Raw genomic sequence first — 22,164 nt, forward strand, 5'->3', positions numbered from 1 at the left:
TTTTCAGTAAAATACAAAATGAGAAAACTAATCAAATATAACAATAGAAAGAACGTACGAAGAGAAGGGGATAAAGATAATTATATTTATATTTTAAATTGATTAAAAAAATAAAAGATAAATAAATAACACTCAATAAAATTATCAATAAATTTAGATAATTGAAGAATTTTGAACAATATAACATAAGTTTAAAAAATAATTTTATTTCAAGAGTAAGAAAATATATATCTATGTTATATTAAAAGAGAAGTAGTATCAAAATATTAAGCCAATTGACAAGTTAATAAAAAGTCACATTAGTAAATATATAATACTAAGCACAACATTTGCTAATTTAATAAAGAATAAATAAGGAATAAACAATTAATTTGATCACTATCTATAAATTTTGTTATATTTATATATATACACTATATATAAATAATAACTTAAAATAATATAATATATTAGATTAAATGATTTGAGAAGGGGCGTTCCCGTCAAAGGCAGTCTTTGATGGCGAAGAAGGAGATAATGAGAAAGGCAGAGGAGTTGGTAGAGAAAAGAATGAAAGGAAACGATGCTTCACATGATGCAGCCCATGCCTTCCGAGTTAGAGACCTTGCCCTTTCACTTGCTCGCGAAGAAGGCCTTTCTTCTTCTCCTCATTCCATGCTTATCGTAAGTTAGAGACCTTGCCCTTTCACAAATTAAACATATTCTTTGGAGGCGTAGGGGTTACTTTTTCACACTAATCATGATACAGGGTTCAAAGTATTACTACTGTTAATAATTTGTGAGTTGCTGGTGGATAATTTGTCCTTTGGGAGAATTGGGGTTTTCTTCTATCTTTTCTATCCTAGGACTCAATGATATGGATATGTAAAATAAGTTGCCAATTGTTAGTTACTAAGATTTGATTATGAGTTATTAAATGGTAAAAATTCTTAATGGGAAGTTTGTTATTATTCTTTTAGGCATTTACACAAGTTAAAACTGTTTTTGCTATTATCTCAGGTGGAACTGGCTGCTCTTCTACATGACATAGGTGATGACACTTTCACTCTTATTTGGAGATATTAGAGCTTTAGTTTAGAGCGACCGTGTTAACATATTGTTAGAATGCTTTTGCACATTATTTACATAGTGCTGTGGCTATCTTTTCTATTATCATAAATCAACACTGTAATATACGAGGGAATAGCCTATTGGATTATGAGGATTCTGCTTTTGCTGCTTGGGGTGGTAGGACGAGGGAAGGGACGGGATCTATTTGATGACTGTCATTTTACAATACAATTGAAAGGAAATATTATAAGCAATTGTGATGAGTGAGCTGGCATCTCTCTGCTTATAATCAAGTTTTCTCATTATTCCTTTGATATATTATGTAACTAATCAGATTCTGATTGGCTTAATGAATGCAGGTGACTACAAATACGCAAGGTTAGTTTCTATCAGATTTCAAGATATGAAGGATTTTTCTGTAGTCTACATTCTCATGGCTTGGTGTATGAATGTTTGCTTAAAGGCAAAATACCTTTAAGCAATCCGTGCCAAGTTTAGTTTTTTTTAGGTATTCCGCCTTTGCTTAAAAGGTGATAATTTTTCATTATCACCTTTTAAGCAAAGAACCTACTTCCATGTGATTACTTTCTGCCAACCGAATGTCCCCTTAAAAGGTGATAATTTTCCGTATGGACGTCAAAATGACGCCCATGCGCCTTCTTGAAGTGTCTTGGAAGGGTGATGTAAGACAAAGAACCGACTTCCAGGTGATTACTTTCTGCCAACTGAATGTCCGCTTAGTGCATTAGAGTAGTTTAGTGCAGTACTATGAGGCCAATGTCAAAGATCATAGAGTGCATAAGAGAATTGGATGAAAGCTTTCTTGTATTAATGAGAACAACGATTACAAGAAAGTCAATGTGGTGCTGCAGGAGGGGGGGCCCCGATACAGAGATTTGAATGCTTGCTGAAAATTTCGGCTACTAGACCCCCCTTACATGTCTTTAAAAAAATCACAAATTACATGAAATGACACAATAAGATGGAAAGACATTAATGCTGGTTTTATCATTTTTGGCATGCTCTTCCCGTCATTTGATTGATAGCTCTATATGGTCATGGATTTTTTTTTCTGTGTAGAATAATCTTCTTAAATTTTTTAGGGGTCCATCCTTGTATATTGTTTAATTACTGGTTTTTCTTGTCTTCTCCCAAGTATTCACTCTCAATAATTGACTTCCCATTTTATTCATCTCTGATGCTTTCTCTTGGCTTCTAGAGATCCATCTGAGGAAAGGATTGTTGAAGAATTTCTTCAGGGTCAAGGCATAGAGGAAGGAATGAAGATAAAGATATTGAATATAATAGAGGGGATGGGTAAGTTTGTGGATGCAGTTGATTGTCTAATGTAGTTATGTTATCTTTTTGGATGTTGATGTGATTTTTCTTGTTCTCTTCCGTCCTTCTTAAATTATTTTTGTTGACACACTCTTGTAACATAAAGTAAAAACTATCTGATAAAGTAGAAAATACACTCTCGGACTTCATACTGAATAATTTTATAACGTGTGTCACTTTGAAATTGAATTAGCAAAAAGTAAGGCAAACAGTATGACTCTCTTTCTGTTAAATCATACCTTTGAATATTCTATTGCTTCAACCTTTGAAATTTTCTTATTCATCTGTGCATGTCTGGCACGAACCTTAAACATATATCATGCCGACATGATCAGGCTATGCATGTCTAATTACCGACATGATCTGCTATTCATGTCTAATCTGGAATACAAATTAGCGACCATAATGTTATTGTATTGCCAGACCAAAAGATTTTCCAAGTGGTTTTGTGTTCATGACAATGTTTTCATTACTGTCTTTTCGTATGTGTGGTTAATGTAGTATAACTAATAGCCTGTTTGACCAAGCTTCAAAAATCAACTTATTTTGAGAAGTTTTTTTTTTTTGAAAAGTGCTTTTTTCAAAAGTATTTTTGGCGAGAAGCAGTTTGTTGTGTTTGGCTAATTAATTTGAAAAGCACTTTTGAGCAGCAATTAGTGTTTGGCCAAGCTTTTAAAAAGTGCTTTTAGGTGTATTTTTCTCGAAGGTGCTTTTCAAAAAAGTGCTTTTGGGGAGAAGCTACTTTTTTCCGCTTCTCCAAAACTGCTTCTGCTTCTACTCAAAAGCACTTTTCTTTCTTCCAAAAACTTGGCCTAACACTTCAACTTTGAAAAAAAAATGCTTTTGGCTTTAGAGAAGCTTGGCCAAACAGGCTATAAAACTTTACTTCCTTAATGTATATGTACTGTTTCCTTGGTTACAACAGACTTATTTCATGTAAAACTTTGTCTGTATTTTCACACGACCTTTCTCCGTTACCATGGAGTGATTGGTGATTGTGTTTCGCTCTCATTTTCTGCACTATAATTTGTCATCTTCGTTGGGCTTCATTTTCTCTGGAAGATTAATGCGCAAGATGATTGTTATCCTCTGATGATTTGAAAATATTGGTAAAATGAACTGTTGCCTTTGATATAGGTTTCAAGGAAGAAGTTGGAGGGCTTACAAATAGGAATTATTCAATAGAGTTTGGGGTGGTGCAAGATGCAGATCGACTGGATGCAATTGGTGCAATAGGTAATTGATTCAATTTAATTACCTCTTGGTGACCTGTTTATGTTATGTCTCCTCTCATTCTCTGTGGCAGGCAGATGCTGCTGAAGATTTGAATTTATGCTACTTGAATTTTTGCTGGTTACATACTGCTTGGTTGTTTTCCTACCTTAAAAAGATGTTGGTTTTTCAGAATTTGGATATCATACAATAATTATGGTTTCAGGAATCGCCCGTTGCTTTACTTTTGGTGGAAGCAGGCATAGAGTTCTCCATGACCCAAAAATTCAACCTCGATTGGATCTGTCTAAGGAAAATTACATGAAAAAAGTAGAGCAGACAACTGTGAATCATTTTCATGAGAAGCTTCTCAAATTGAAGGACTTGATGAAGACAAAGGTCAGTTAATCATGCGCTTCTGTATATTTTGCTTTATCCTTTCAGAACCTAATAAACTGGGCAAGAAAAATTTTCATATGAGTTTTTTCTTTTAATTTAGTATCTGAGCCGAGAGAAATCATCTCTTTATTACAGGCTGGGAAGAAAAGGGCTGAGAAAAGGCACAGCTTTATGGAGGATTTTCTGAAGGAATTCTATGAAGAGTGGGATGGGAGGGCTTAAATGAGGTAGCAGTTTTCCAGTTGATGTTTGGATGTTCCTAAACCGCCCTGTTTTATGTAATGGTGTTTAACTGTGCGTCTGCGCGCAGAGTTTAAAAAAGAAAGAAAGAAAGACCATGGTCTAAAAAAAGCCATAGATATTTGTGTGCCTATAAAGTCAGATGAGAAGTTTAAAGTTAACGTATTTCTAAATATAAAAAGATATGTGTCCATTCTTTTGGGACAAACTAAAAAGGAAATTGTGTACATAAAATAGGACTGTGGGAGTAGTTCTTTGTGGTGGTTGCGCACAGTGTTAGAAAAAGTGTCCGCTTCCTCGCTTTAAGCGAGAAGCGAAGCGGAGCGGAGCGATGGGTTGGTCGCTACCCCAACTAAAAGCTCAGGTACAGAAAAGCGACTGCTTCTCTCTAAAAAGCGAGAAGCAGTGAAGCGGTCGGGAGCGGAAGAAGCGATCACTTCTTGAATTAAAAGGCCGAAACGAGTCTTTTTCAATTAAAAGATCCAAATCGTCGAGTCTTCTATTTTAGACACTTCTTCAGCAGCAAACTAGGGTTCTAAACCAGCCTTTTCTTCCTAAAAAAACCAGCGATTTTTTCCTCACATGAAGCAACGATTTGTTCAAGCAAACTAGGGTTCTTATTCTTGAACATTACAACATCAGCTTTCTTCTTCTTCTTCGGGCGGTAGTCCGCACGGCCATCCAGATCTAGCTGCTTTAGTACCTTTAAAGGTTGGCGGTAGTCCGCACGACCAATAAGGATTCGAAATATACAGCAATTCTATTATAGTTTAATGACTGTATGGAAGGATCTATATCCTTTTACCCAAGCAAGGGGCCTGTCCAGGTCCGATACATACTCTTATTGAGCCCATGTGTCTAGCAGTTCTAACTGTGAAAGGGATAGCCCTTTTGACAACTTCAGCGGGCTTTAATGAGGATCAGGGTAGGCGGGCGGTAGTCCGCACGGCCATCCAGATCTAGCTGCTTTAGTACCTTTAAAGGTTGGCGGTAGTCCGCACGACCAATAAGGATTCGAAATATACAGCAATTCTATTATAGTTTAATGACTGTATGGAAGGATCTATATCCTTTTACCCAAGCAAGGGGCCTGTCCAGGTCCGATACATACTCTTATTGAGCCCATGTGTCTAACAGTTCTAACTGTGAAAGGGATAGCCCTTTTGACAACTTCAGCGGGCTTTAATGAGGATCGGGGTAGGCGGGCGGTAGTCCGCACGGCCATCCAGATCTAGCTGCTTTAGTACCTTTAAAGGTTGGCGGTAGTCCGCACGACCAATAAGGATTCGAAATATACAGCAATTCTATTATAGTTTAATGACTGTATGGAAGGATCTATATCCTTTTACCCAAGCAAGGGGCCTGTCCAGGTCCGATACATACTCTTATTGAGCCCATGTGTCTAGCAGTTCTAACTGTGAAAGGGATAGCCCTTTTGACAACTTCAGCGGGCTTTAATGTCACAGCTGGCTAGACGTAGCCACTAAGGCAAAGCCAATAAGAGTAGTACCAGAGGTGACTGTACCACCATCTTGGAACCAAGCCAAGAAACTATATTAAAATTTCTTTATATTTTGAAAGAGTCTGGATTCTTCATGGTTAACATGCAAGAGAAATTAGTTCTTCAACATAGATATGAATCCGTTTAGCCGGACATAGTCACGGCTTGGGCGAGAAACTAAGTATTTAAAATACTAAAAAGAAAATAGAATAAGTACCTTGAAGGCCGAGAAGCAAGGCCCTGAAGATGAACTGAACTTCAAAACTTTTATTAATCTTCAACTGATTTACAAACTTTAATAAGCTAAATCTTTACAAAGGGAGTTGAGAGTAGAGAGAGAGTAGAGAGAGAGGGGGTTCCGACTCTTCCTCTTTCAAATGAAGAAGTCGTCTTATATAACAAAAAAAAGAATCTAGAATAGTAAATTGGGTCCCACATCTGGGTCCCTACACAGTGTTTCTACTGTTGTTGAACAGTGTTTCTACTGTGGATGAACAGTGTATCTACTGTTGAGTGGGTCCTGGCGGCTAATAAGCTGTCAAGTCTTCTTTTTGTCCAAATTGTGCATTTGTTGGAGGAAATCTTCCACCTTTTCTATATCTCTGTCAGATAATATTATCTCTGGCTGTATTGGTTGTGTATCTTCCACGAGGTCATCACCACTTGTTTCACTTCGCATTGAAGTGTCTGATTTTTCGCACTAATCCAGTGACTGAAGCAAGTTTCTCTTCACTTCTTCCAAGTATTGATTTATCAAATCAATTTTATCTCCTTCTTGAATTGATATTCTTCGAGCAATATGTTTAACTGTGCTCTCTTCTATCATCTTCTTTTGAGGGGTCGTTATATATAATTGGATTTGTGTTTTAATAGAATCCAATAGTTCTTGTCCATAAAATGTTTTTGTTTTGGGATCAGTCTTCATCAATTTGTCCCAAAAATTATTGTAGAATACCCTATATGAACAAGGGATTTGTTCTTCTGTATAACCTAATTCAGGAGTCCATTTATGGATCCAGGGGATAGAAAATTCAATAAAGAAGTAGATTTGATCAATTTTTTCTAGGTAACAGATATGATCTGCGTGATATAACTCGGTTAGGAACGGCGAAACTTTTGCCCATTCTTTGTATAACTTAAGGAATGGTTCAGGCAGAATTTTTGTTGTGGGACCGTGGTATGACCACCAGTTTAAAAACCAGTTAGGGATAGGTCCTGTAAATACCTTTGCACATACTTTGATAAACCAAGTATGTTTGTGTCTCTCATTATTATAATAAAGCACCCTATCAAATGCTTGGATATAATCCCAATAAGTAAAATTCATAGGTGATTTATTAAGACTTCTGCCTTTCTTTCATTGTTGAAATCCCCCATTCTTCAACAGATATAATCTGTTTGATAATGACTTTTGAAAAGTTATAAACGTTTTCATTTGTGTTATAACCCGAAAAGTGCTGGAATTCTGCACTTCCTGTACTGATTAAGATAGTCTCATAATAAGTGCGGGTTTTATATGATTCACCCGGGTAGTATAATCCATTAATCAGATATCTCTGGAATATTTTCCATGGTTCTTCTTTTCTCTGAATCTCAGAGTTTTCAAGGAGAAATATCATTTCTCTCTTTGGTAATTTTTCGTATGACTTGATATCATCATTGTCTTCTTCTTTAGCAATTGAAGCAAAAGTATCACTTTGCTTTTTGGATGCCAAATAAGCCTGCAGATGTCCATATAAATGACTATCCTCTGGAATATCTTCCAAATGTATAGAATGTCCTGATGATTCACCTGTATGAGGTACTTTTGAGTTTATCAAACTCTTTTTTCCTTTTTGTATTACTGGGGAATTTGATGAGGATCCGTATGACGATCCCTGAGAATAAGTCCTACTAGGGGAAGATCTTCCCCTACCTCTGCCCCTGGTGGCCCATGAAGGGTCCATTCTGCAGAAATAGCAAGTCATTATTAATTAAAAAGGATATCATAATTCTATCGCCGATATAATCTTGGCTGGGAAACTCATTTTCAATTAACTGAAGAATATTAGTACCTTCATTAGAATTAGAGCATTCTTCTTCAATATTATTAATAGTGTCGGCCATAACTTTATCAAGTATTAGTTCTTTTAAGTCTCTGTTTAAATTAATCACTTTAAGAATAGTGATCAACACCTTATTATCAAATAACATGGTATAATAATTCATAATTTATTCTAAATATTCCCGGGATAGAAAATCCGGAAGAGAATTATCAATTCCTTTTTTGTATTGTATTTCAAAATTGAAAGGCGCCAGCTGAGCCTGCCATCTAGCAAATATTAATTTAGAAGCATCGTGCTTAAAATCTTTGTCAAACATATATTTAACAGATTGAGCATCAGTTTTTATCAAAAACTTTTGGTTATACAAGTCGTCTTGAAATTTTAAAACACATTTAACAATTGTTAACATTTCATGTGCCACAGTAGCATATTTCTTCTGGGCTTCGGTCCATTTACCAGAGTGAAATCTTATTAGGTATTCACTCTTATTGTTGGGATTCACTTGTTTTAAAATCCCTCCATAGCCAATATTAGACGCATCTGTCTCGATAATCTTTTGCCAAGTAGGATTAGCAAGGGTTAAGCAAGGTAGAGATTTAACACGTTGTTTAATACCTTTGACTAACTCAGTATGTTGGTCAGTCCAAAGCTGTCTATGATTCTTTTTCAGCCTATCGTATAGAGGAGCTAGGTCTCGTGACAAACTTTTATAGAAAGGGGATATATAATTCAAACTTCCCAAAAATCTTTGTAATTGTGTCCTGTCAGTAATAACATCAAGAAATTTTGAGGCAAAATCAATTGATCTTTGTATTGGGGTAATTTTTCCCTGGCAAATATTATGACCTAAAAAACGAACATTCGTTTGAAATAGACTCATCTTTGGTTTAGAAATTACTAAACCGTTTTGTATAACAATTTTCTTGAAAATATCAAGATGCTTAATATGCATCTCCAAAGTTTTAGAAAATACTAATATGTCGTCAATATAAACGATGACAAAATCCAAATAAGGGTTAAAAATATCATTCATAATTTTTTGAAATTCAGAAGGGGCATTTTTTAAACCAAATGGCATGACATTCCATTCATATTGTCCAAATGGAACATTGAAAGCAGTTCTATAAGTATGCTCTTTAAATATTTGAATTTGCCAATAACCAGATTTTAAATCAAATTTTGAAAATATATTGGCGTCATATAACCTAGATAGCAAGTCCCTTTTATTAGGGATAGGATACCTAATCCATTTTAGATGTTTATTTAATGGTTTATAATTTATAACTAATCGGGGAATACCTCGTTCCTTTTCTGCCGCATTATTAACATAAAAGGCAGAACATGACCAAGGAGATTTGGAGGGTTTTATCAAACCCTTTTGTAACAAACTATCAATCTCGTTTTTGCAGAATTCAACTAGTTCAACATTCATCTGGCAAGGTCGAGATTTAGTAGGAATATCATCCTCAAAGAAGTTTTCTTCGTAAGGAAGAGTTACAATATGCCTTTTCCGGTTCCAAAAGGCACTAGGGTGATCGGCGCAAACATCCACAGCCATCTTTTCAGCAATCCATTTAATCTTTTGCTGAACTTTAGCAGACTGCAAAGTGTCGAATATATTCATGCTAAGAATTTCTAATTGTAACGAATCAACATGCCTTTGTTTCATATTAATCAAGACATTAATATCTCTAGTTACGGGATCTGTAACAAAAGAATAACTTATCTTTTTATCTTGATAAGTAGCAGAAAAACCATGTTCATCTATATTATTGAACGGATAGATAGCATTAATAAAAGGGGTTCCAAGTATAATTGGAGGGTATAACTGGTTTTTTACCAAAAAGAAGAAATGAGGAATACAGACTTTATTTTGGCAAATATGAGTATTTGGCAGTTTGTACTCTATATCTAAAGCATGACCAGAAGCGGATTTAACCAAATGAGTGGTCTTTTGAAAATATTTAGTTGGAATTAATCCTTCCTGAATGCAGCTTACATCTGCACCACTATCAATCATAGCTATATCAGTTATAGAAAAATTATTATCGATCAAAATAGTACATTTAATGCAGTAATAATTTGCATCATACCTAAAAATAGATCAGATTTTTCTTCAGTTATATCAGAAATTTCTTTTCCTTTATCATTAGAAAATTCAGAAATTTCTTTAGTCGAAAATTCAGGTAGAGAATTATTTTTCTCAATTTGAGTAATTCGGTGATCGCAAATCATTTGATTTTGCTTAAGAGACTTAATATCCCTTTTCAAATTCTCAATTTCTTCTTTTAAATCATCAAAAGAAGTATCTCTGCTAGGCGTACTGGACTTTTGAAGTCGTCTATTAATTTCAGATAAAGAATAAGGTGCAAAATGTTCAAATTCGTTCTTGTATTTTTCAAAAGATTTTGAATTACTAGAACTAGAACTTGCGGCTAAATTAATAATTTTTTCACGAAGTTTTTCATCAGTAACTTCTTTTAAAAGTTCTATTACATTATCAGATGTAATAGTTTTTATATTTAGATTATCAAATTGTGATTGCAATTTATAAAATTCGTCACTATCACAAGTACAAATATCACCTTTGCAAGTAGTGCATGAAGTATCAGCATTTTTATTATTATCAGAAAAATCAATTAACTCCACTTCATCTTCAGATTCAGTCTCCGAGTAATAGTCAGATTCTGATCCTGAAGTGTATAACAAGCCATAAACCTTGTCGTGTAACTCATCATCGAGTTCTAAGGTTTTTAGCTTTTGAAGCTTGCAATTTGGAGAAATATGACCAAACTTTCCACACTTATAACACTTAATATCAGCGAGATCTCTTTTAGATCTATTCTTCGTAAATCGAGTAGATTTCCGATGCGCTTTTCTAGTATCACGTTCTTCCTTAGGCCTATATCTAGACCTCTTTTTCTTATACGGGCTATCCGGGTAAGGATACCTATGATATCTGTTTTTCTTCTTCCTACTTTGAGTAGAAGTTCCGGGTAAACCGAACTGGGTACAGAAGTCCCCTAATTGAGATTTCTCCTTAAGCTTATCAATCTTAAGCTGCCTAGAAAGCTTTAGCTCATTACACAATTTCAATCCTTCTTGTGTACAAACTCCTATAAGTTTACCATAGGTATAATTATTATACTGAATCTCACCGCAACTACCCTTTAACACATCCCTTACTCTTTCGGCAAATAAGGAAGGGAGACCGTCTATAAACTTGGCTTTCCAGTGCTCAAATTTATTGTCGGGTAGTTCCATAACTCTACTCATAAAAGTGTCTTTATACCATCTAAATTCACTAAGGGTCTTACATCTAAGTCCATTAAGTAAAGTTCGGATGGTCTGATGATTTGAGGTAAATCTACCATTGAAATGCTCTAAGATTGTAAGGATAAGGGTATAAACTGCATCTTCTCTACCCACCACTAGAGCCATACCTATGTTATCAACACCTTCGTCGGTTGTCGTAGCATTAATAACGAAAGCCTTTTCTTCTACAGATAAATGATTATCCCACCAACCTCGAAGTTGGCCAGTGAGTCCTGCAATAATCATTTTGCAAATATTTCTATATGTATTTTTAACACTTTTACAGATAGTCGAATACATAAGCATTCTGTGTACGAGAATGGTTAATTGTCTATCAGTTAGACCATCAAGATTCCATTCATAAATTTCGGAACCGTTATAAGACGTATTAGTCTGATTCCAATCTCTTTCCTCAATCAACACATCTTGAGGAGTAGGACGGGGATAATAATAAGTCGGCATCCTTGGTTTGTCAGCATACCTATTATTTTGTTTAACAACTCCTTTGAGTTTATTAAACTCTGACCATGTCTCGGTTTTATAATCAGAAACGGTCTCAATTTTATCAGCAAAATTTTTTGATTAATCAATAGGTCTAATATTTAAACCAGAAAGCTTTTTATCTAAAAACTGAGCTAAGTCATCAAGAGATTTAAATTTAAAATCCTAAATCTCAGGAGGTCTTTGAATATGAGTGGGAATAGCTTGATCAACTGTTTTACTTCCTGAAGTGGAGGCAATATCAGTTGGTCCTCTCTTAGTACCCATCTCTTTTATTAAAATAGTCAAATCATCAAGTTTTTTATCAAGAGAACCAATATGTTCTCCTAAAATTTTTACATACAAACCCAGATAATTGTTTTGAGAAATCAATTTATTAATTTCTGCGATACTAATAGCTGCCACATTATCATCAATAAATTTTTGAAAGGCAGTGAAAGTAATACCAGTATTATTAGGTAAAATAAAGGGAGCCTGAGGAGGATAAATTGCTTTAGTAATATTACCACTCCCATATTTATAAGATCTTTCCAATACCTTTATATAAAGAGGCAAATAAGTTGTTATAAACCAAGGAACAAAATACATAATTTGATTATGCAGGGAACAAGTTTCATAAAATTCTTGAGATATATTGTTCAAATCATCCTTACTATAAGTATCAAAAAACCATGTTTTAAACTGGTTCCATTTTTCACTATAAAATTCCTTTTGAATATAATTACGGGCCCGAGAACCGGGGCTAAAATCAATTTGGTGTGGAATCATTAAATATTATTGGGGTCGAAATCCATCTCGGATACAGAAGGAATATCCTTATCTGAAATATTGTCATTGTCTTGAACAATATTTGTTTGAGGGTTAATCTTAACCCTTTCAACCCTCTTAACCTTTTGATCAGGCTTATCACTAGCAATAGTGTGTAAAGAAGCTGCACGATTGCGAGCTGGACTGTAGACTGGTTCAACAGGGGAAATATGATGAATAGCAGGTAGAAGTCTATGGTTAGAAAATGAATGTCTATTATAAATAGTAGACTTATCATCAAATTGAATACAAATCCTACCATCCGGATTTTGAGTGACATGCGAAAATTCAGTATTCGACAAGTCGTTCGTAATCTGACTTGGGGATATAACCGAATTTAAAGTCCAAGTAGTTGGAAAATTAATTTCCTCCCACCTAATAGGTCTCCTAGTGGTGACCTTGGACCTTGCAAAATTGGTTTCTACTAATATGGTCTGATCCGAAGTATCGTATAACTTACATCTAGGATTCAAAGTAGATAATAGTTTGAAATAAATCCTATAGGACAGACATATAAGTTCAGAACCAGGCGCATAATTATAACCATGCGTTTTCACATTTAAAGTCAAAGCATCAAGAATATTAACATCAGAAAGAGATAGTTGCAGATTGGGTTGAGTATTAAAATATACTGGACCATAGGCCACTGTAGATTCTATCGAACCCATTAGAGACTGTCTGAAATTCAGATTTCTAGCATCTCTAAGAGCTGCTAAAAAGGTCTCTGGTAAACCTTTAAGGGTTAAAGGTTTAAATGCAATTTGAACCATACCAATATGCAGATAATGGTAATGATGTTTATATAAATCTATATCATGTTTGTTTAACAAACGAATAGTCTGTTCAGACGAATTTAATGCTAAAGACTGCTCAGTCGTTTTTATCAATTGTTTAGAAGAGAGTTTATCAAACCAACCATAATCATAAATGGTTTTTATAGAAACTTTAGGAATTGTCCATTTATTTAATAAATCAAGGTTTTGTCCATTTCTTCTTCTTCTCCTCCTCCTCCTCCTCCTTCTTCCTCTTCTTCCTCTTCTTCCTCTTCCTCTTCCTCTTCCTCTTCCTCCTCTTCCTCTTCTTCTTCTTCTTCTTCTTCCTCTTCCTCCTCCTCTTCCTCCTCCTCCTCGTCTTCTTCCTCCTCCTCCTCTTCTTCTTCTTCCTCTTCTTTCTAAACGTCCAAAAAGCGCCGAAATACTGGCGAATTTTTTTCAGAAAAATTCTGCCCCGTTTCTGCCCAAATTCTGCCCAATTGATGCTACTCTTGACAATCTTATAGAAGAATAGGATGCTCATTTTGTGCTTTAATTGATGCTACTCTTTAGTTTTTTGCTGAATATCTTCTCACCACCTAGCTTGAGGGGGAGTGTAGAAACAAATGCAGTAACATAGCAAGAAGGAGGAAGCTGTTAGTTAGATAGTTAGTGTACAGCTGTCATGGATGTTAGAAATAGAGTAGGGACCACTAACTTGTTAGTGAAGATTAATTATGTATATGTATATAAAGACACAATGCACTGTTACATTGATATACAGAATCAGTTTCTCTCATTTTCTTCTTCTTCTTCCTCAGCTCATTCCCAGCTCATGTTTCCTCCATGGCTAGGGTTCTTCATCTCACGCATGCACTGAGTTCTAACATGGTATCAGGGCAAGAGCTCTGAATTACAGCTCGCAAATCGATCCAGTTTCGTAATTCTCGTACTCTCTCAAGTCTCTTCTTCATCTCTCAAATCTGAAGCTTTAGGTCATCGTCAACAATGGCGAATGACAATTCTGAGCAGGAAAACACCTGCAATTGTAACTGAAACCTCGCAAATCTCGTCGGAGGATGAATTTGAAGAAGGAATCTCAGTTCCAATCACTCATCCTCTGTATCTGGCATCCACTGATAGAAGTGGAATTTCTCTGATCTCCTTTCAACTAACAGGGATAGACAACTTCTCTCTGTGGTATCGATCTATGAAAATTGCTTTTCTAGGTCGAAATAAGCTTGGAATGGTTGACGGAAGGTGGTAGAAGGAAAAATTTCGAGAAAAATACTGGTACCTGGGAGAGATGCAATGCAATTATCTTATCGTGGCTGATAAATGCTGTAGCACCGACCTTGATCAGTGGAATCGCTTATGTAACCAATGCACACACCGTGTGGATGGATCTGCAAGAGCGTTTTGACAAGGTGAATGACACTAGATGCTATAACCTACACAAGGAAATTGCAACCCTAACTCAAGGTATCTCCTCTATATCTGTGTACTATTCTAAACTCAAGGATCTATGGGACGAAACTGAAGATTTAGTTCCTCATCCTGGTTGTGACTGCCCTAAAACTAAGAAATTTATTGAACACCTGCACAAACAGAAGCTATATCAGTTCCTTATGGGATTGAATGACTCATACTCACAAGCTCGTAGTCAGATTCTTATGATGAAACCTGTTCCTTCTGTGAATCAAGCTTATGCTATGTTAATGAGTGAGGAAAGTCAAAGAAATGTAGCAGGATCAGCAGGTATTTTAGGTGCTGGACCTAATGCCACCAGTGGTCACTATGAATCTACAGCACTATACAGCTCCAAGTCTGATAATAGACCAAAACACAGAAAGAATTTCAATCTATACTGTGACTTCTGTAAACTAAAAGGTCATAGCAAGGAGAATTGCTACAAAATAGTTGGTTATCTAGCTGACTACAAGTTTAAGAAGAAAGGGGGAGCTGGTGCTTATAATGCAGTAGCTGAGTGTGGTTCAACATCTAGTAACTACAGTGCACCACCTGAACTAAGTCCCTACTCACAGCCTAGTGGTTAGCCAAACCCTGGCTTTCAGATGACTACTATGCAGCCAAGATCTGTTCAGCCCTTGCAACACAACAGTCACACTGCCAATATGGAATTACAACCACAACATGGAGAAGGTGGTGCCTTTCCTTTTACCAAGGAACAGTATGACCAGATTATGCAAATTTTGAACAACAATACAGTCAGCCCTACCTCAACAAACAACAACAGTCCTACACCTACATCTCAGGCTCATGCAGCAGGTACTAGTGTTGCTTTACTAGCTTCCAATAGTCCACAAGAATGGATCATTGATACAGGGGCAACTAATCACATAGAGTCTAATCTCAATCTATTAGATAAGACAACTGTAATTGCTCCTCCTATTCCTAGAAAGGTTCTCTTGCCAAATGGAGATGTCACACAAGTAACTCATGTTGGAGATAGTCAGATATCAAACAACAACACACTAAAAGAAGTACTTTATGTACCAAAGTTCAAGTATAACCTGTTGTCAGTGTCAAAAATGACAAGGGACCTAAGGTGTTTTGCCTCTTTCTATCCTGATTTTTGTGTGTTTCAGGAGCTCTTCAATGGCAGGATGAAGGAGATTGGTAGAGAAAGAGATGGCTTGTACTTTCTACAACAAGATGGAAATAAGAGGTTGACTGCTGTGTCCTTGGCAGCTGTTAACACAAAGGCTGATCACTCAGTCAGTTCCAATGATATAATCTTATGGTACAGAAGACTTGGTCATGTGTCTATCATTGTTTTGAAGAGACTATTCCCTGTTAAGCTAGCTAGTATTACTAATGCCATCAATAATTGCTGTGTGTGTCCTTGTGCTAAACTAACCAGGACACCATTTCCTCACAGTAGTATCAAGAGTACTAGTACATTTGATATAATTCATGTAGATGTTTGGGGACCTTATAAAACTGCAACCTTTGATGGTTATAGATACTTTCTCACAGTAGTTGATGACTTCACTAGAATGACTTGGATTTTCTTACTGAAACTGAAATCTGATGTGTGTGTTGTACTGCCAGAGTTCCTTGCTTTTGTTCACACTCAGTTCAATAATACAGTTAAAATGGTGAGATCTGACAATGGCTCTGAGTTTCTAAATTCAGTGTAAAACTGTCTTCAATAAACTTGGTATTCTTCATCAAACCACCTGTGCATACACTCCACAGCAGAATGGGGTGGCTGAGAGGAAGCACAGGCATCTCCTAGAAATCACCAGAGCTCTGAGGTTTCAAGCTCACATTCCTATCAAGTTTTGGGGTCACTGTGTTATCACTGCAGCCTACTTGATCAACAGACTACCATCTTCAGTGTTGAAAGGATATTCACCTTATGAGCTGATGTACAAGAGGAGGCCTCAGCTAGGACACCTTAGGACTCTAGGCTGTTTGTGCTTTGCTTAGCAAGTGCAGAAGACCGACAAACTTATGCCTAGGGCCAAACCTGCTATTCTCATGGGGTTCTCAGATACTCAAAAAGGTTATATTCTCTTAGATATTTCTACACAACAATTCTTTGTCAATAGGGATGTCTTCCCGGAGAATGTATTTCCTTTCAAAGACTCCTTAAATGTCTCTCTTCCTATATTCACCCCCTTTTCTTCACCTCCCAGTTGTGAAGAGGTGTACAGAGATGTTTGTCCCTCTCCTCACATAAATCCTTCTACTTCTTCTGGTGGTTCTGAACCTTTGTCCATTGCTTCTGAGCCTTGCCCCACTCTGAGAAGGTCACTCAGAACTAAGAATCCTCCATTGTGGCTTAAGGACTTTGTCACTTAGCCCTCTACCACTACTACACCATATTCCATAGCCAACTATGTTTCTTATGACTCTCTGTCTCCTTCTTATCAATCTTATATTGCAGCCTTCTCATCTATTGTGGAACCTTCTTCTTATGATGAGGCTGTTCAAGACCCAAGGTGTGTGGAGGCTATGAAATCAGAAATTGTTGCCTTAGAAGCTAATCACACTTGGGAGGTTGTCTCACTTCCTCCAGACAAGGTGCCTATTGATTGCAAATGGATCTTTAAGGTGAATACAAGGCTACAGGGGAGGTTGAACGGTTTAAAGCCAGATTGGTGGCCAAGGGGTTCAGCCAGCAGGAAGGTATTGATTATCAAGAGACCTTCAGTCCAGTTGTTAAGATGGTGACAATTAGGACCATACTTTCTGTTGCAGCTTCTGAACATTGGCATATCCACCAAATGGATGTGTACAATGCTTTCCTACAAGGAGATTTGCTAGATGAAATCTATATGTCTCTTCCTCAGGGCTTTCAGAGTCAGGGGGAGAGTAGGCCAGTTTGCAGACTCTTAAAATCCTTGTATGGTCTCAAACAAGCACCCAGGCAGTGGAATGCCAAGTTATCAGAGGCATTGATCAACTTTGGGTTCATACAGAGTCAACATGACCACTCCTTGTTTGTACAAGGTACTGACAGCTGCATTGTGGTTATATTAGTCTATGTGGATGATATGCTCATCACAGGACTTGATTTGAGACTAGTAGAAGAAACCAAGGCTACACTCCAGAAGACCTTTAAGATGAAGGACCTAGGGGAGTTGAAATACTTCCTTGGGATAGAGTTTGCAAGATCACCATGGGGTATTCTGATGCATCAAAGAAATATGCATTAGAACTTGTATCTGAACTTAGCTTAGGTGCTGCAAAGCCTGCTGCTACACCTCTTGAAGCAAATGTGAAACTCACTACTCCACAGTATGATGAATTTACAGGCACAACCAACACCTTGGATGATGCACTACTACATGATGTAACTAGCTATCAAAGGCTACTGGGCAAACTCCTATATCTGACAGTAACAAGACCAGGCATTGCATTCAGTGTTCAAACTCTTAGCCAGTCTATGCAAAAGCCTAAGAAATCTCATATGGAGGCAGCACTCAGGGTGGTCAAGTATGTTAAGAATCACCTTGGGCAAGGTGTACTTCTATCTAGTCAGAAGAGAAGTGTTATCTCAGCCTTCTGTGATGCTGATTGGGCAGCATGCCCATTGACTAGAAAGTCTGTGTCTGAATTTTTTATAAAGTATGGGGACTCACTGATATCATGGAAATCAAAGAAGCAAAGCACTATCTCTAGAAGCTCTGCAGAGTCAGAATACAGAAGCATTGCAACAACAGTGGCTGAACTAGTGTGGATATTTGGGTTACTCAAGGATATTGGAGTGGTGTTTGAGTTGCCAGTTACTATCTTCACTGACAGTAAAGCAGCCATACAAATAGTTGCTAATCCTGTCTTTCATGAAAGAATCAAACACATAGAGATTGATTGCCATTTCATAAGACAGAAGATTCAGCAGGGACTAATCAAGACAGAGTATGTGGGAACCAAAGAACAGTTGGCAAATGTGCTGACTAAAGGACTGCCTAGAGCTCAACATGAGTACTTAGTGTCCAAGCTAGGGTTGCTGAATATCTTCTCACCACCTAGCTTGAGGGGGAGTGTAGAAACAAATGCAGTAACATAGCAAGAAGGAGGAAGCTGTTAGTTAGATAGTTAGTGTACAGCTGTCATGGATGTTAGAAATAGAGTAGGGACCACTAACTTGTTAGTGGAGGTTAATTATGTATATGTATATAAAGACACAATGTACTGTTACATTGATATACTGAATCGGTTTCTCTCATTTTCTTCTTCTTCTTCCTCAGCTCATTCCCAGCTCATGTTTCCTCCATGGCTAGGGTTCTTCATCTCACACATGCACTGAGTTCTAACAGTTGTCTATGCCGTATTTATTTTAATTTTTTTTTTAAAATTCCGTTTCACTTCAAAAAAGCGGGCGTTTCGCTTCTCGCTTCTCGCTTTTCGTGAAATGGGGGTTGTCACTTTTCCTCGCTTCACGCTATTTTTAACACTGGTTGCGCATAGCCAAATGAAAGAAGTTCTTTAGATATTAAACTAATTGATGGAGAACTTGTGCATCCTATAATAGAATCTCATTTACATAAAAGGAGAATAGTTCTGGTTGAAGCAGAAATTGATTATCATGAACAGAAATGTTACAAATTCGTATATACCAGGCCATATGGTGGTCAAAGAGCTGAAGCACTTGTTAGATAAAAGTAGTGTACATTACGTCAGTTTCCTGATTAAGCTTTCAGCTCATCCATTTATTTATTTTTAATAAAGAAACTGCCCTTAGGAATCAGCTTCTAGGGCTTCTGAAATTGAACAAGATTGAATATTTTAGCTTTTCCTCTTAGATTTTCCATTTGTTTCAAATATTACACACTCGTTATTCATTTTCTGTTTTGAGTATGAAGTGTTGGACCTCGCAGACTCCTTATATAAATTGGAAAGCACGAGAAAGTCGTGTTTGATGCTATTTTGAGACTAGCTTTTATTGCCTCTTCCAAGTTTATTGATCAATTTTTGAATCTTTCTCAATATACTATCAACTTTTGTGGCACTTATCAGGAACACGTGTTTGAGATATTGGTTTACATTTTGGTGGAGGTCGCAATAAAGTCTGGTTATTTAACCTTTAATTTAAACCCAACAGTGCCGTTTCATAATTTGAGTATAACCTGTAAGTCAACTGCTGCCAATGATATCTTAGGTTAATGGAAGCTGTCAATGGAAGGATCAGGGCTAGGGTTAGGACACCTTAGGTTGTCGGGACAGAGTTTTTCAAATAGGAGTTCACCTAAACGTTGGTCTTCTGTCACACCTCGGAATGAATATCTCGAGCAACCAAAGAAAACCTCATCGTATGGATCACAACTGGTAACATAAAATGCAGGGAAGAAGAAAATATTCAAATGCCAATGAACCTGACTTAAATCTCCAATACTCAAGTCAGTAATGTTTTTAGAGAATGTGTCAAAGAAATTCATTAAAATGTGAAATGAGAACCCCAATGAATCTCTTACATTAGCTTTATTTGTGTGATCGTATTGAGTTTTGCCACTTCTCCCGTTCATCTTCCTCATCTCATGTACTATTGCTCCAATTTATGTATGCTGGCATATTTTTATATCTCTGGTGGGGTGATAATGCAGTTTCTTCCCGTTGGCCATGGCTGGCAGTTGGCCATAGCTGGATTGTGATGTTGATTCTTGTAAAGATCACATTGCTTTGTATCCATCTCCTCGGTCAATGGTGAGGCAACCATGCAGGACTAGTAATAATGTAGAGGAAGGGTTTGGTCTGCCACTCGATGGTCACTCAGAGGTTATATAGACGGTGGCTTGTGTTGTCTTGGCAGACTATTCGTTCTTCCTTCCGCTGTTGTGGATGTTTCTGAAACTCGTATCCATGTCACATCCTCTTGACATGCTAGTTTCATTGATATGCTTTTTTCTTCTCCAACTTTCCTCAGGGCTCAAGCTTATCGTCGTGCTGCCATCTTGTTTGGGAAGTCTTTTGCTTCGATTCTGGTGCTTCAAAACTTATAGTATATCGAGAAATCCTTTCCTTATTCTGTCCTGTGGTAATTTTGTGCCGTGTCTTGTGACGATCTCTAAAGTATTTTGGATTTGACCTTGACCTGCTGGACATCACCTCTGTAAGTTGTGAAATTAGAGCCTTATACTAACAAATGCTGCCAACTCCCATGAGCTTAAACTGATTTGAGATTATAAGAGATAATCTCATGAACTTGTCCGTCGTGGTCTTAATTCCGCCATCTCAGTTGCTAAAAATGTTTATTTAAGATAAAAACATGCACTAATCCCTCCATGGTGTTGTTTGTCATATCTCAAATGATGCTTTTTAACATCCTTGAAACTCCATAAATGATGCTTCTTATTTTATGAAAAAGTTGCTATATGTGCGTCTTTTCTGATATTTGCTAACCATTCCCCTTTTTATTGAGATCAAAGCTTAGCCTTATGGAATTGCTTCCATGTCTTTTACTTTCTTCTCTCTACTCCTATTCTATTCTAGGATTCTTTTTATGAGCTTCTTGATCCTCGGTTGATCGCCGCCCTAACCAAGTAGTAATTTCATCTTCTCCTTCCGTTTGAATTAGGTACTCTTCTTTGTGAAGTTGGGGCATGTCACGACCCAAAACCCTCCGTAGGTCGTGATGATGCCTACCTTGCTTGCTATGTAAGCGAACACACATAAATACCAACTGAATAGAAAGCAATGCTATCTAACCGATACAAGATATAAATAGAAACAAAAGTCAATTTCTAATATTCATTAATAACCGCAAAAATCCACCAAAAATTGGCGTCACGAGTCAATGAGCTTCTAAGAATAAATACAAATCTAAATAATAAATACAAGTACTATCCGAAAGAAAAAGGACAGTAGACTAAAAAAATAGAAGGAGACTCCTCAAGCTGCGAATCATCCACTGAGCAGCTTGCAACAAGTCTCCACCAAAGTTCCACCAGGCCACCTCACTGGACCTGCTAACAGCAACGTCAGAACATGTATAAAGTATGCGGAAGTGTAGTATAAATACAATAGACTCAATGTACTCAGTAAGTATTAAGTCTAACCTCGAAGAAGTAATGGCGAGGGGTCGACAATAATACTCACTGTCAATATAAATAAGTAGTTTATTCATAAGTAGGGAAAATATGAAAGCATGATATCATCGGGCATGAGCAAAGGATAAGAACACAATAAATAGGAAATTTAGACATGTTTCAGGCAAAAGAGATCGAATACGAATCAAATGCATCAATTCTTGCGTATAAATGTGATATGAATCAACTAGCATTTTATATGAATGCTTCTACTTAAATCTAGAATGTCCATACATGCTCATTCTCGTTATCGCATCATAACCCGATACATGATTCATGTACCCATCTCTATCAATAGATCTCATGCATGTATAAAATGTATCAAGTAGCATATGTAGATAATATGCATGAATATGGTACGTAAATATGCATGATCTCACTCTCAATACCTCATAGCTCAAATGCATATGCCTGACACTGACCAAGTGTCCAATCGAGCACCAATC

At 36.8% G+C, this 22,164-nt stretch overlaps 1 protein-coding gene across 4 annotated transcripts; it reads left to right on the forward strand.

Annotated features, from left to right (window-relative positions):
- Positions 1 to 456: 456 nt before the first annotated feature.
- On the forward strand, positions 457 to 20,907 carry LOC107775181 (uncharacterized). 4 transcript variants are annotated; one of them, XM_075244178.1, is made up of 8 exons: positions 457 to 663; positions 1,000 to 1,030; positions 1,410 to 1,428; positions 2,270 to 2,367; positions 3,526 to 3,624; positions 3,827 to 3,999; positions 4,135 to 4,226; positions 20,557 to 20,907. In XM_075244178.1, the coding sequence occupies exons 1-7, from the start codon at positions 499 to 501 to the stop codon at positions 4,219 to 4,221; spliced, it is 672 nt and encodes a 223-aa protein (XP_075100279.1). In that variant the 5' UTR covers positions 457 to 498; the 3' UTR covers positions 4,222 to 4,226; positions 20,557 to 20,907. The 4 variants fall into 4 exon arrangements, with proteins under 4 accessions (XP_075100279.1, XP_075100278.1, XP_016450372.2 ...); XM_075244177.1 differs by lacking the exon at positions 20,557 to 20,907 and adding an exon at positions 9,195 to 9,552; XM_016594886.2 differs by lacking the exon at positions 20,557 to 20,907 and having other exon boundaries at positions 4,135 to 4,454.
- The last annotated feature ends 1,257 nt before the right edge of the window (positions 20,908 to 22,164 follow it).

This window comes from Nicotiana tabacum, chromosome 22, assembly GCF_000715075.1.
Source record: "Nicotiana tabacum cultivar K326 chromosome 22, ASM71507v2, whole genome shotgun sequence".
Lineage (NCBI taxonomy): Eukaryota > Viridiplantae > Streptophyta > Magnoliopsida > Solanales > Solanaceae > Nicotiana > Nicotiana tabacum.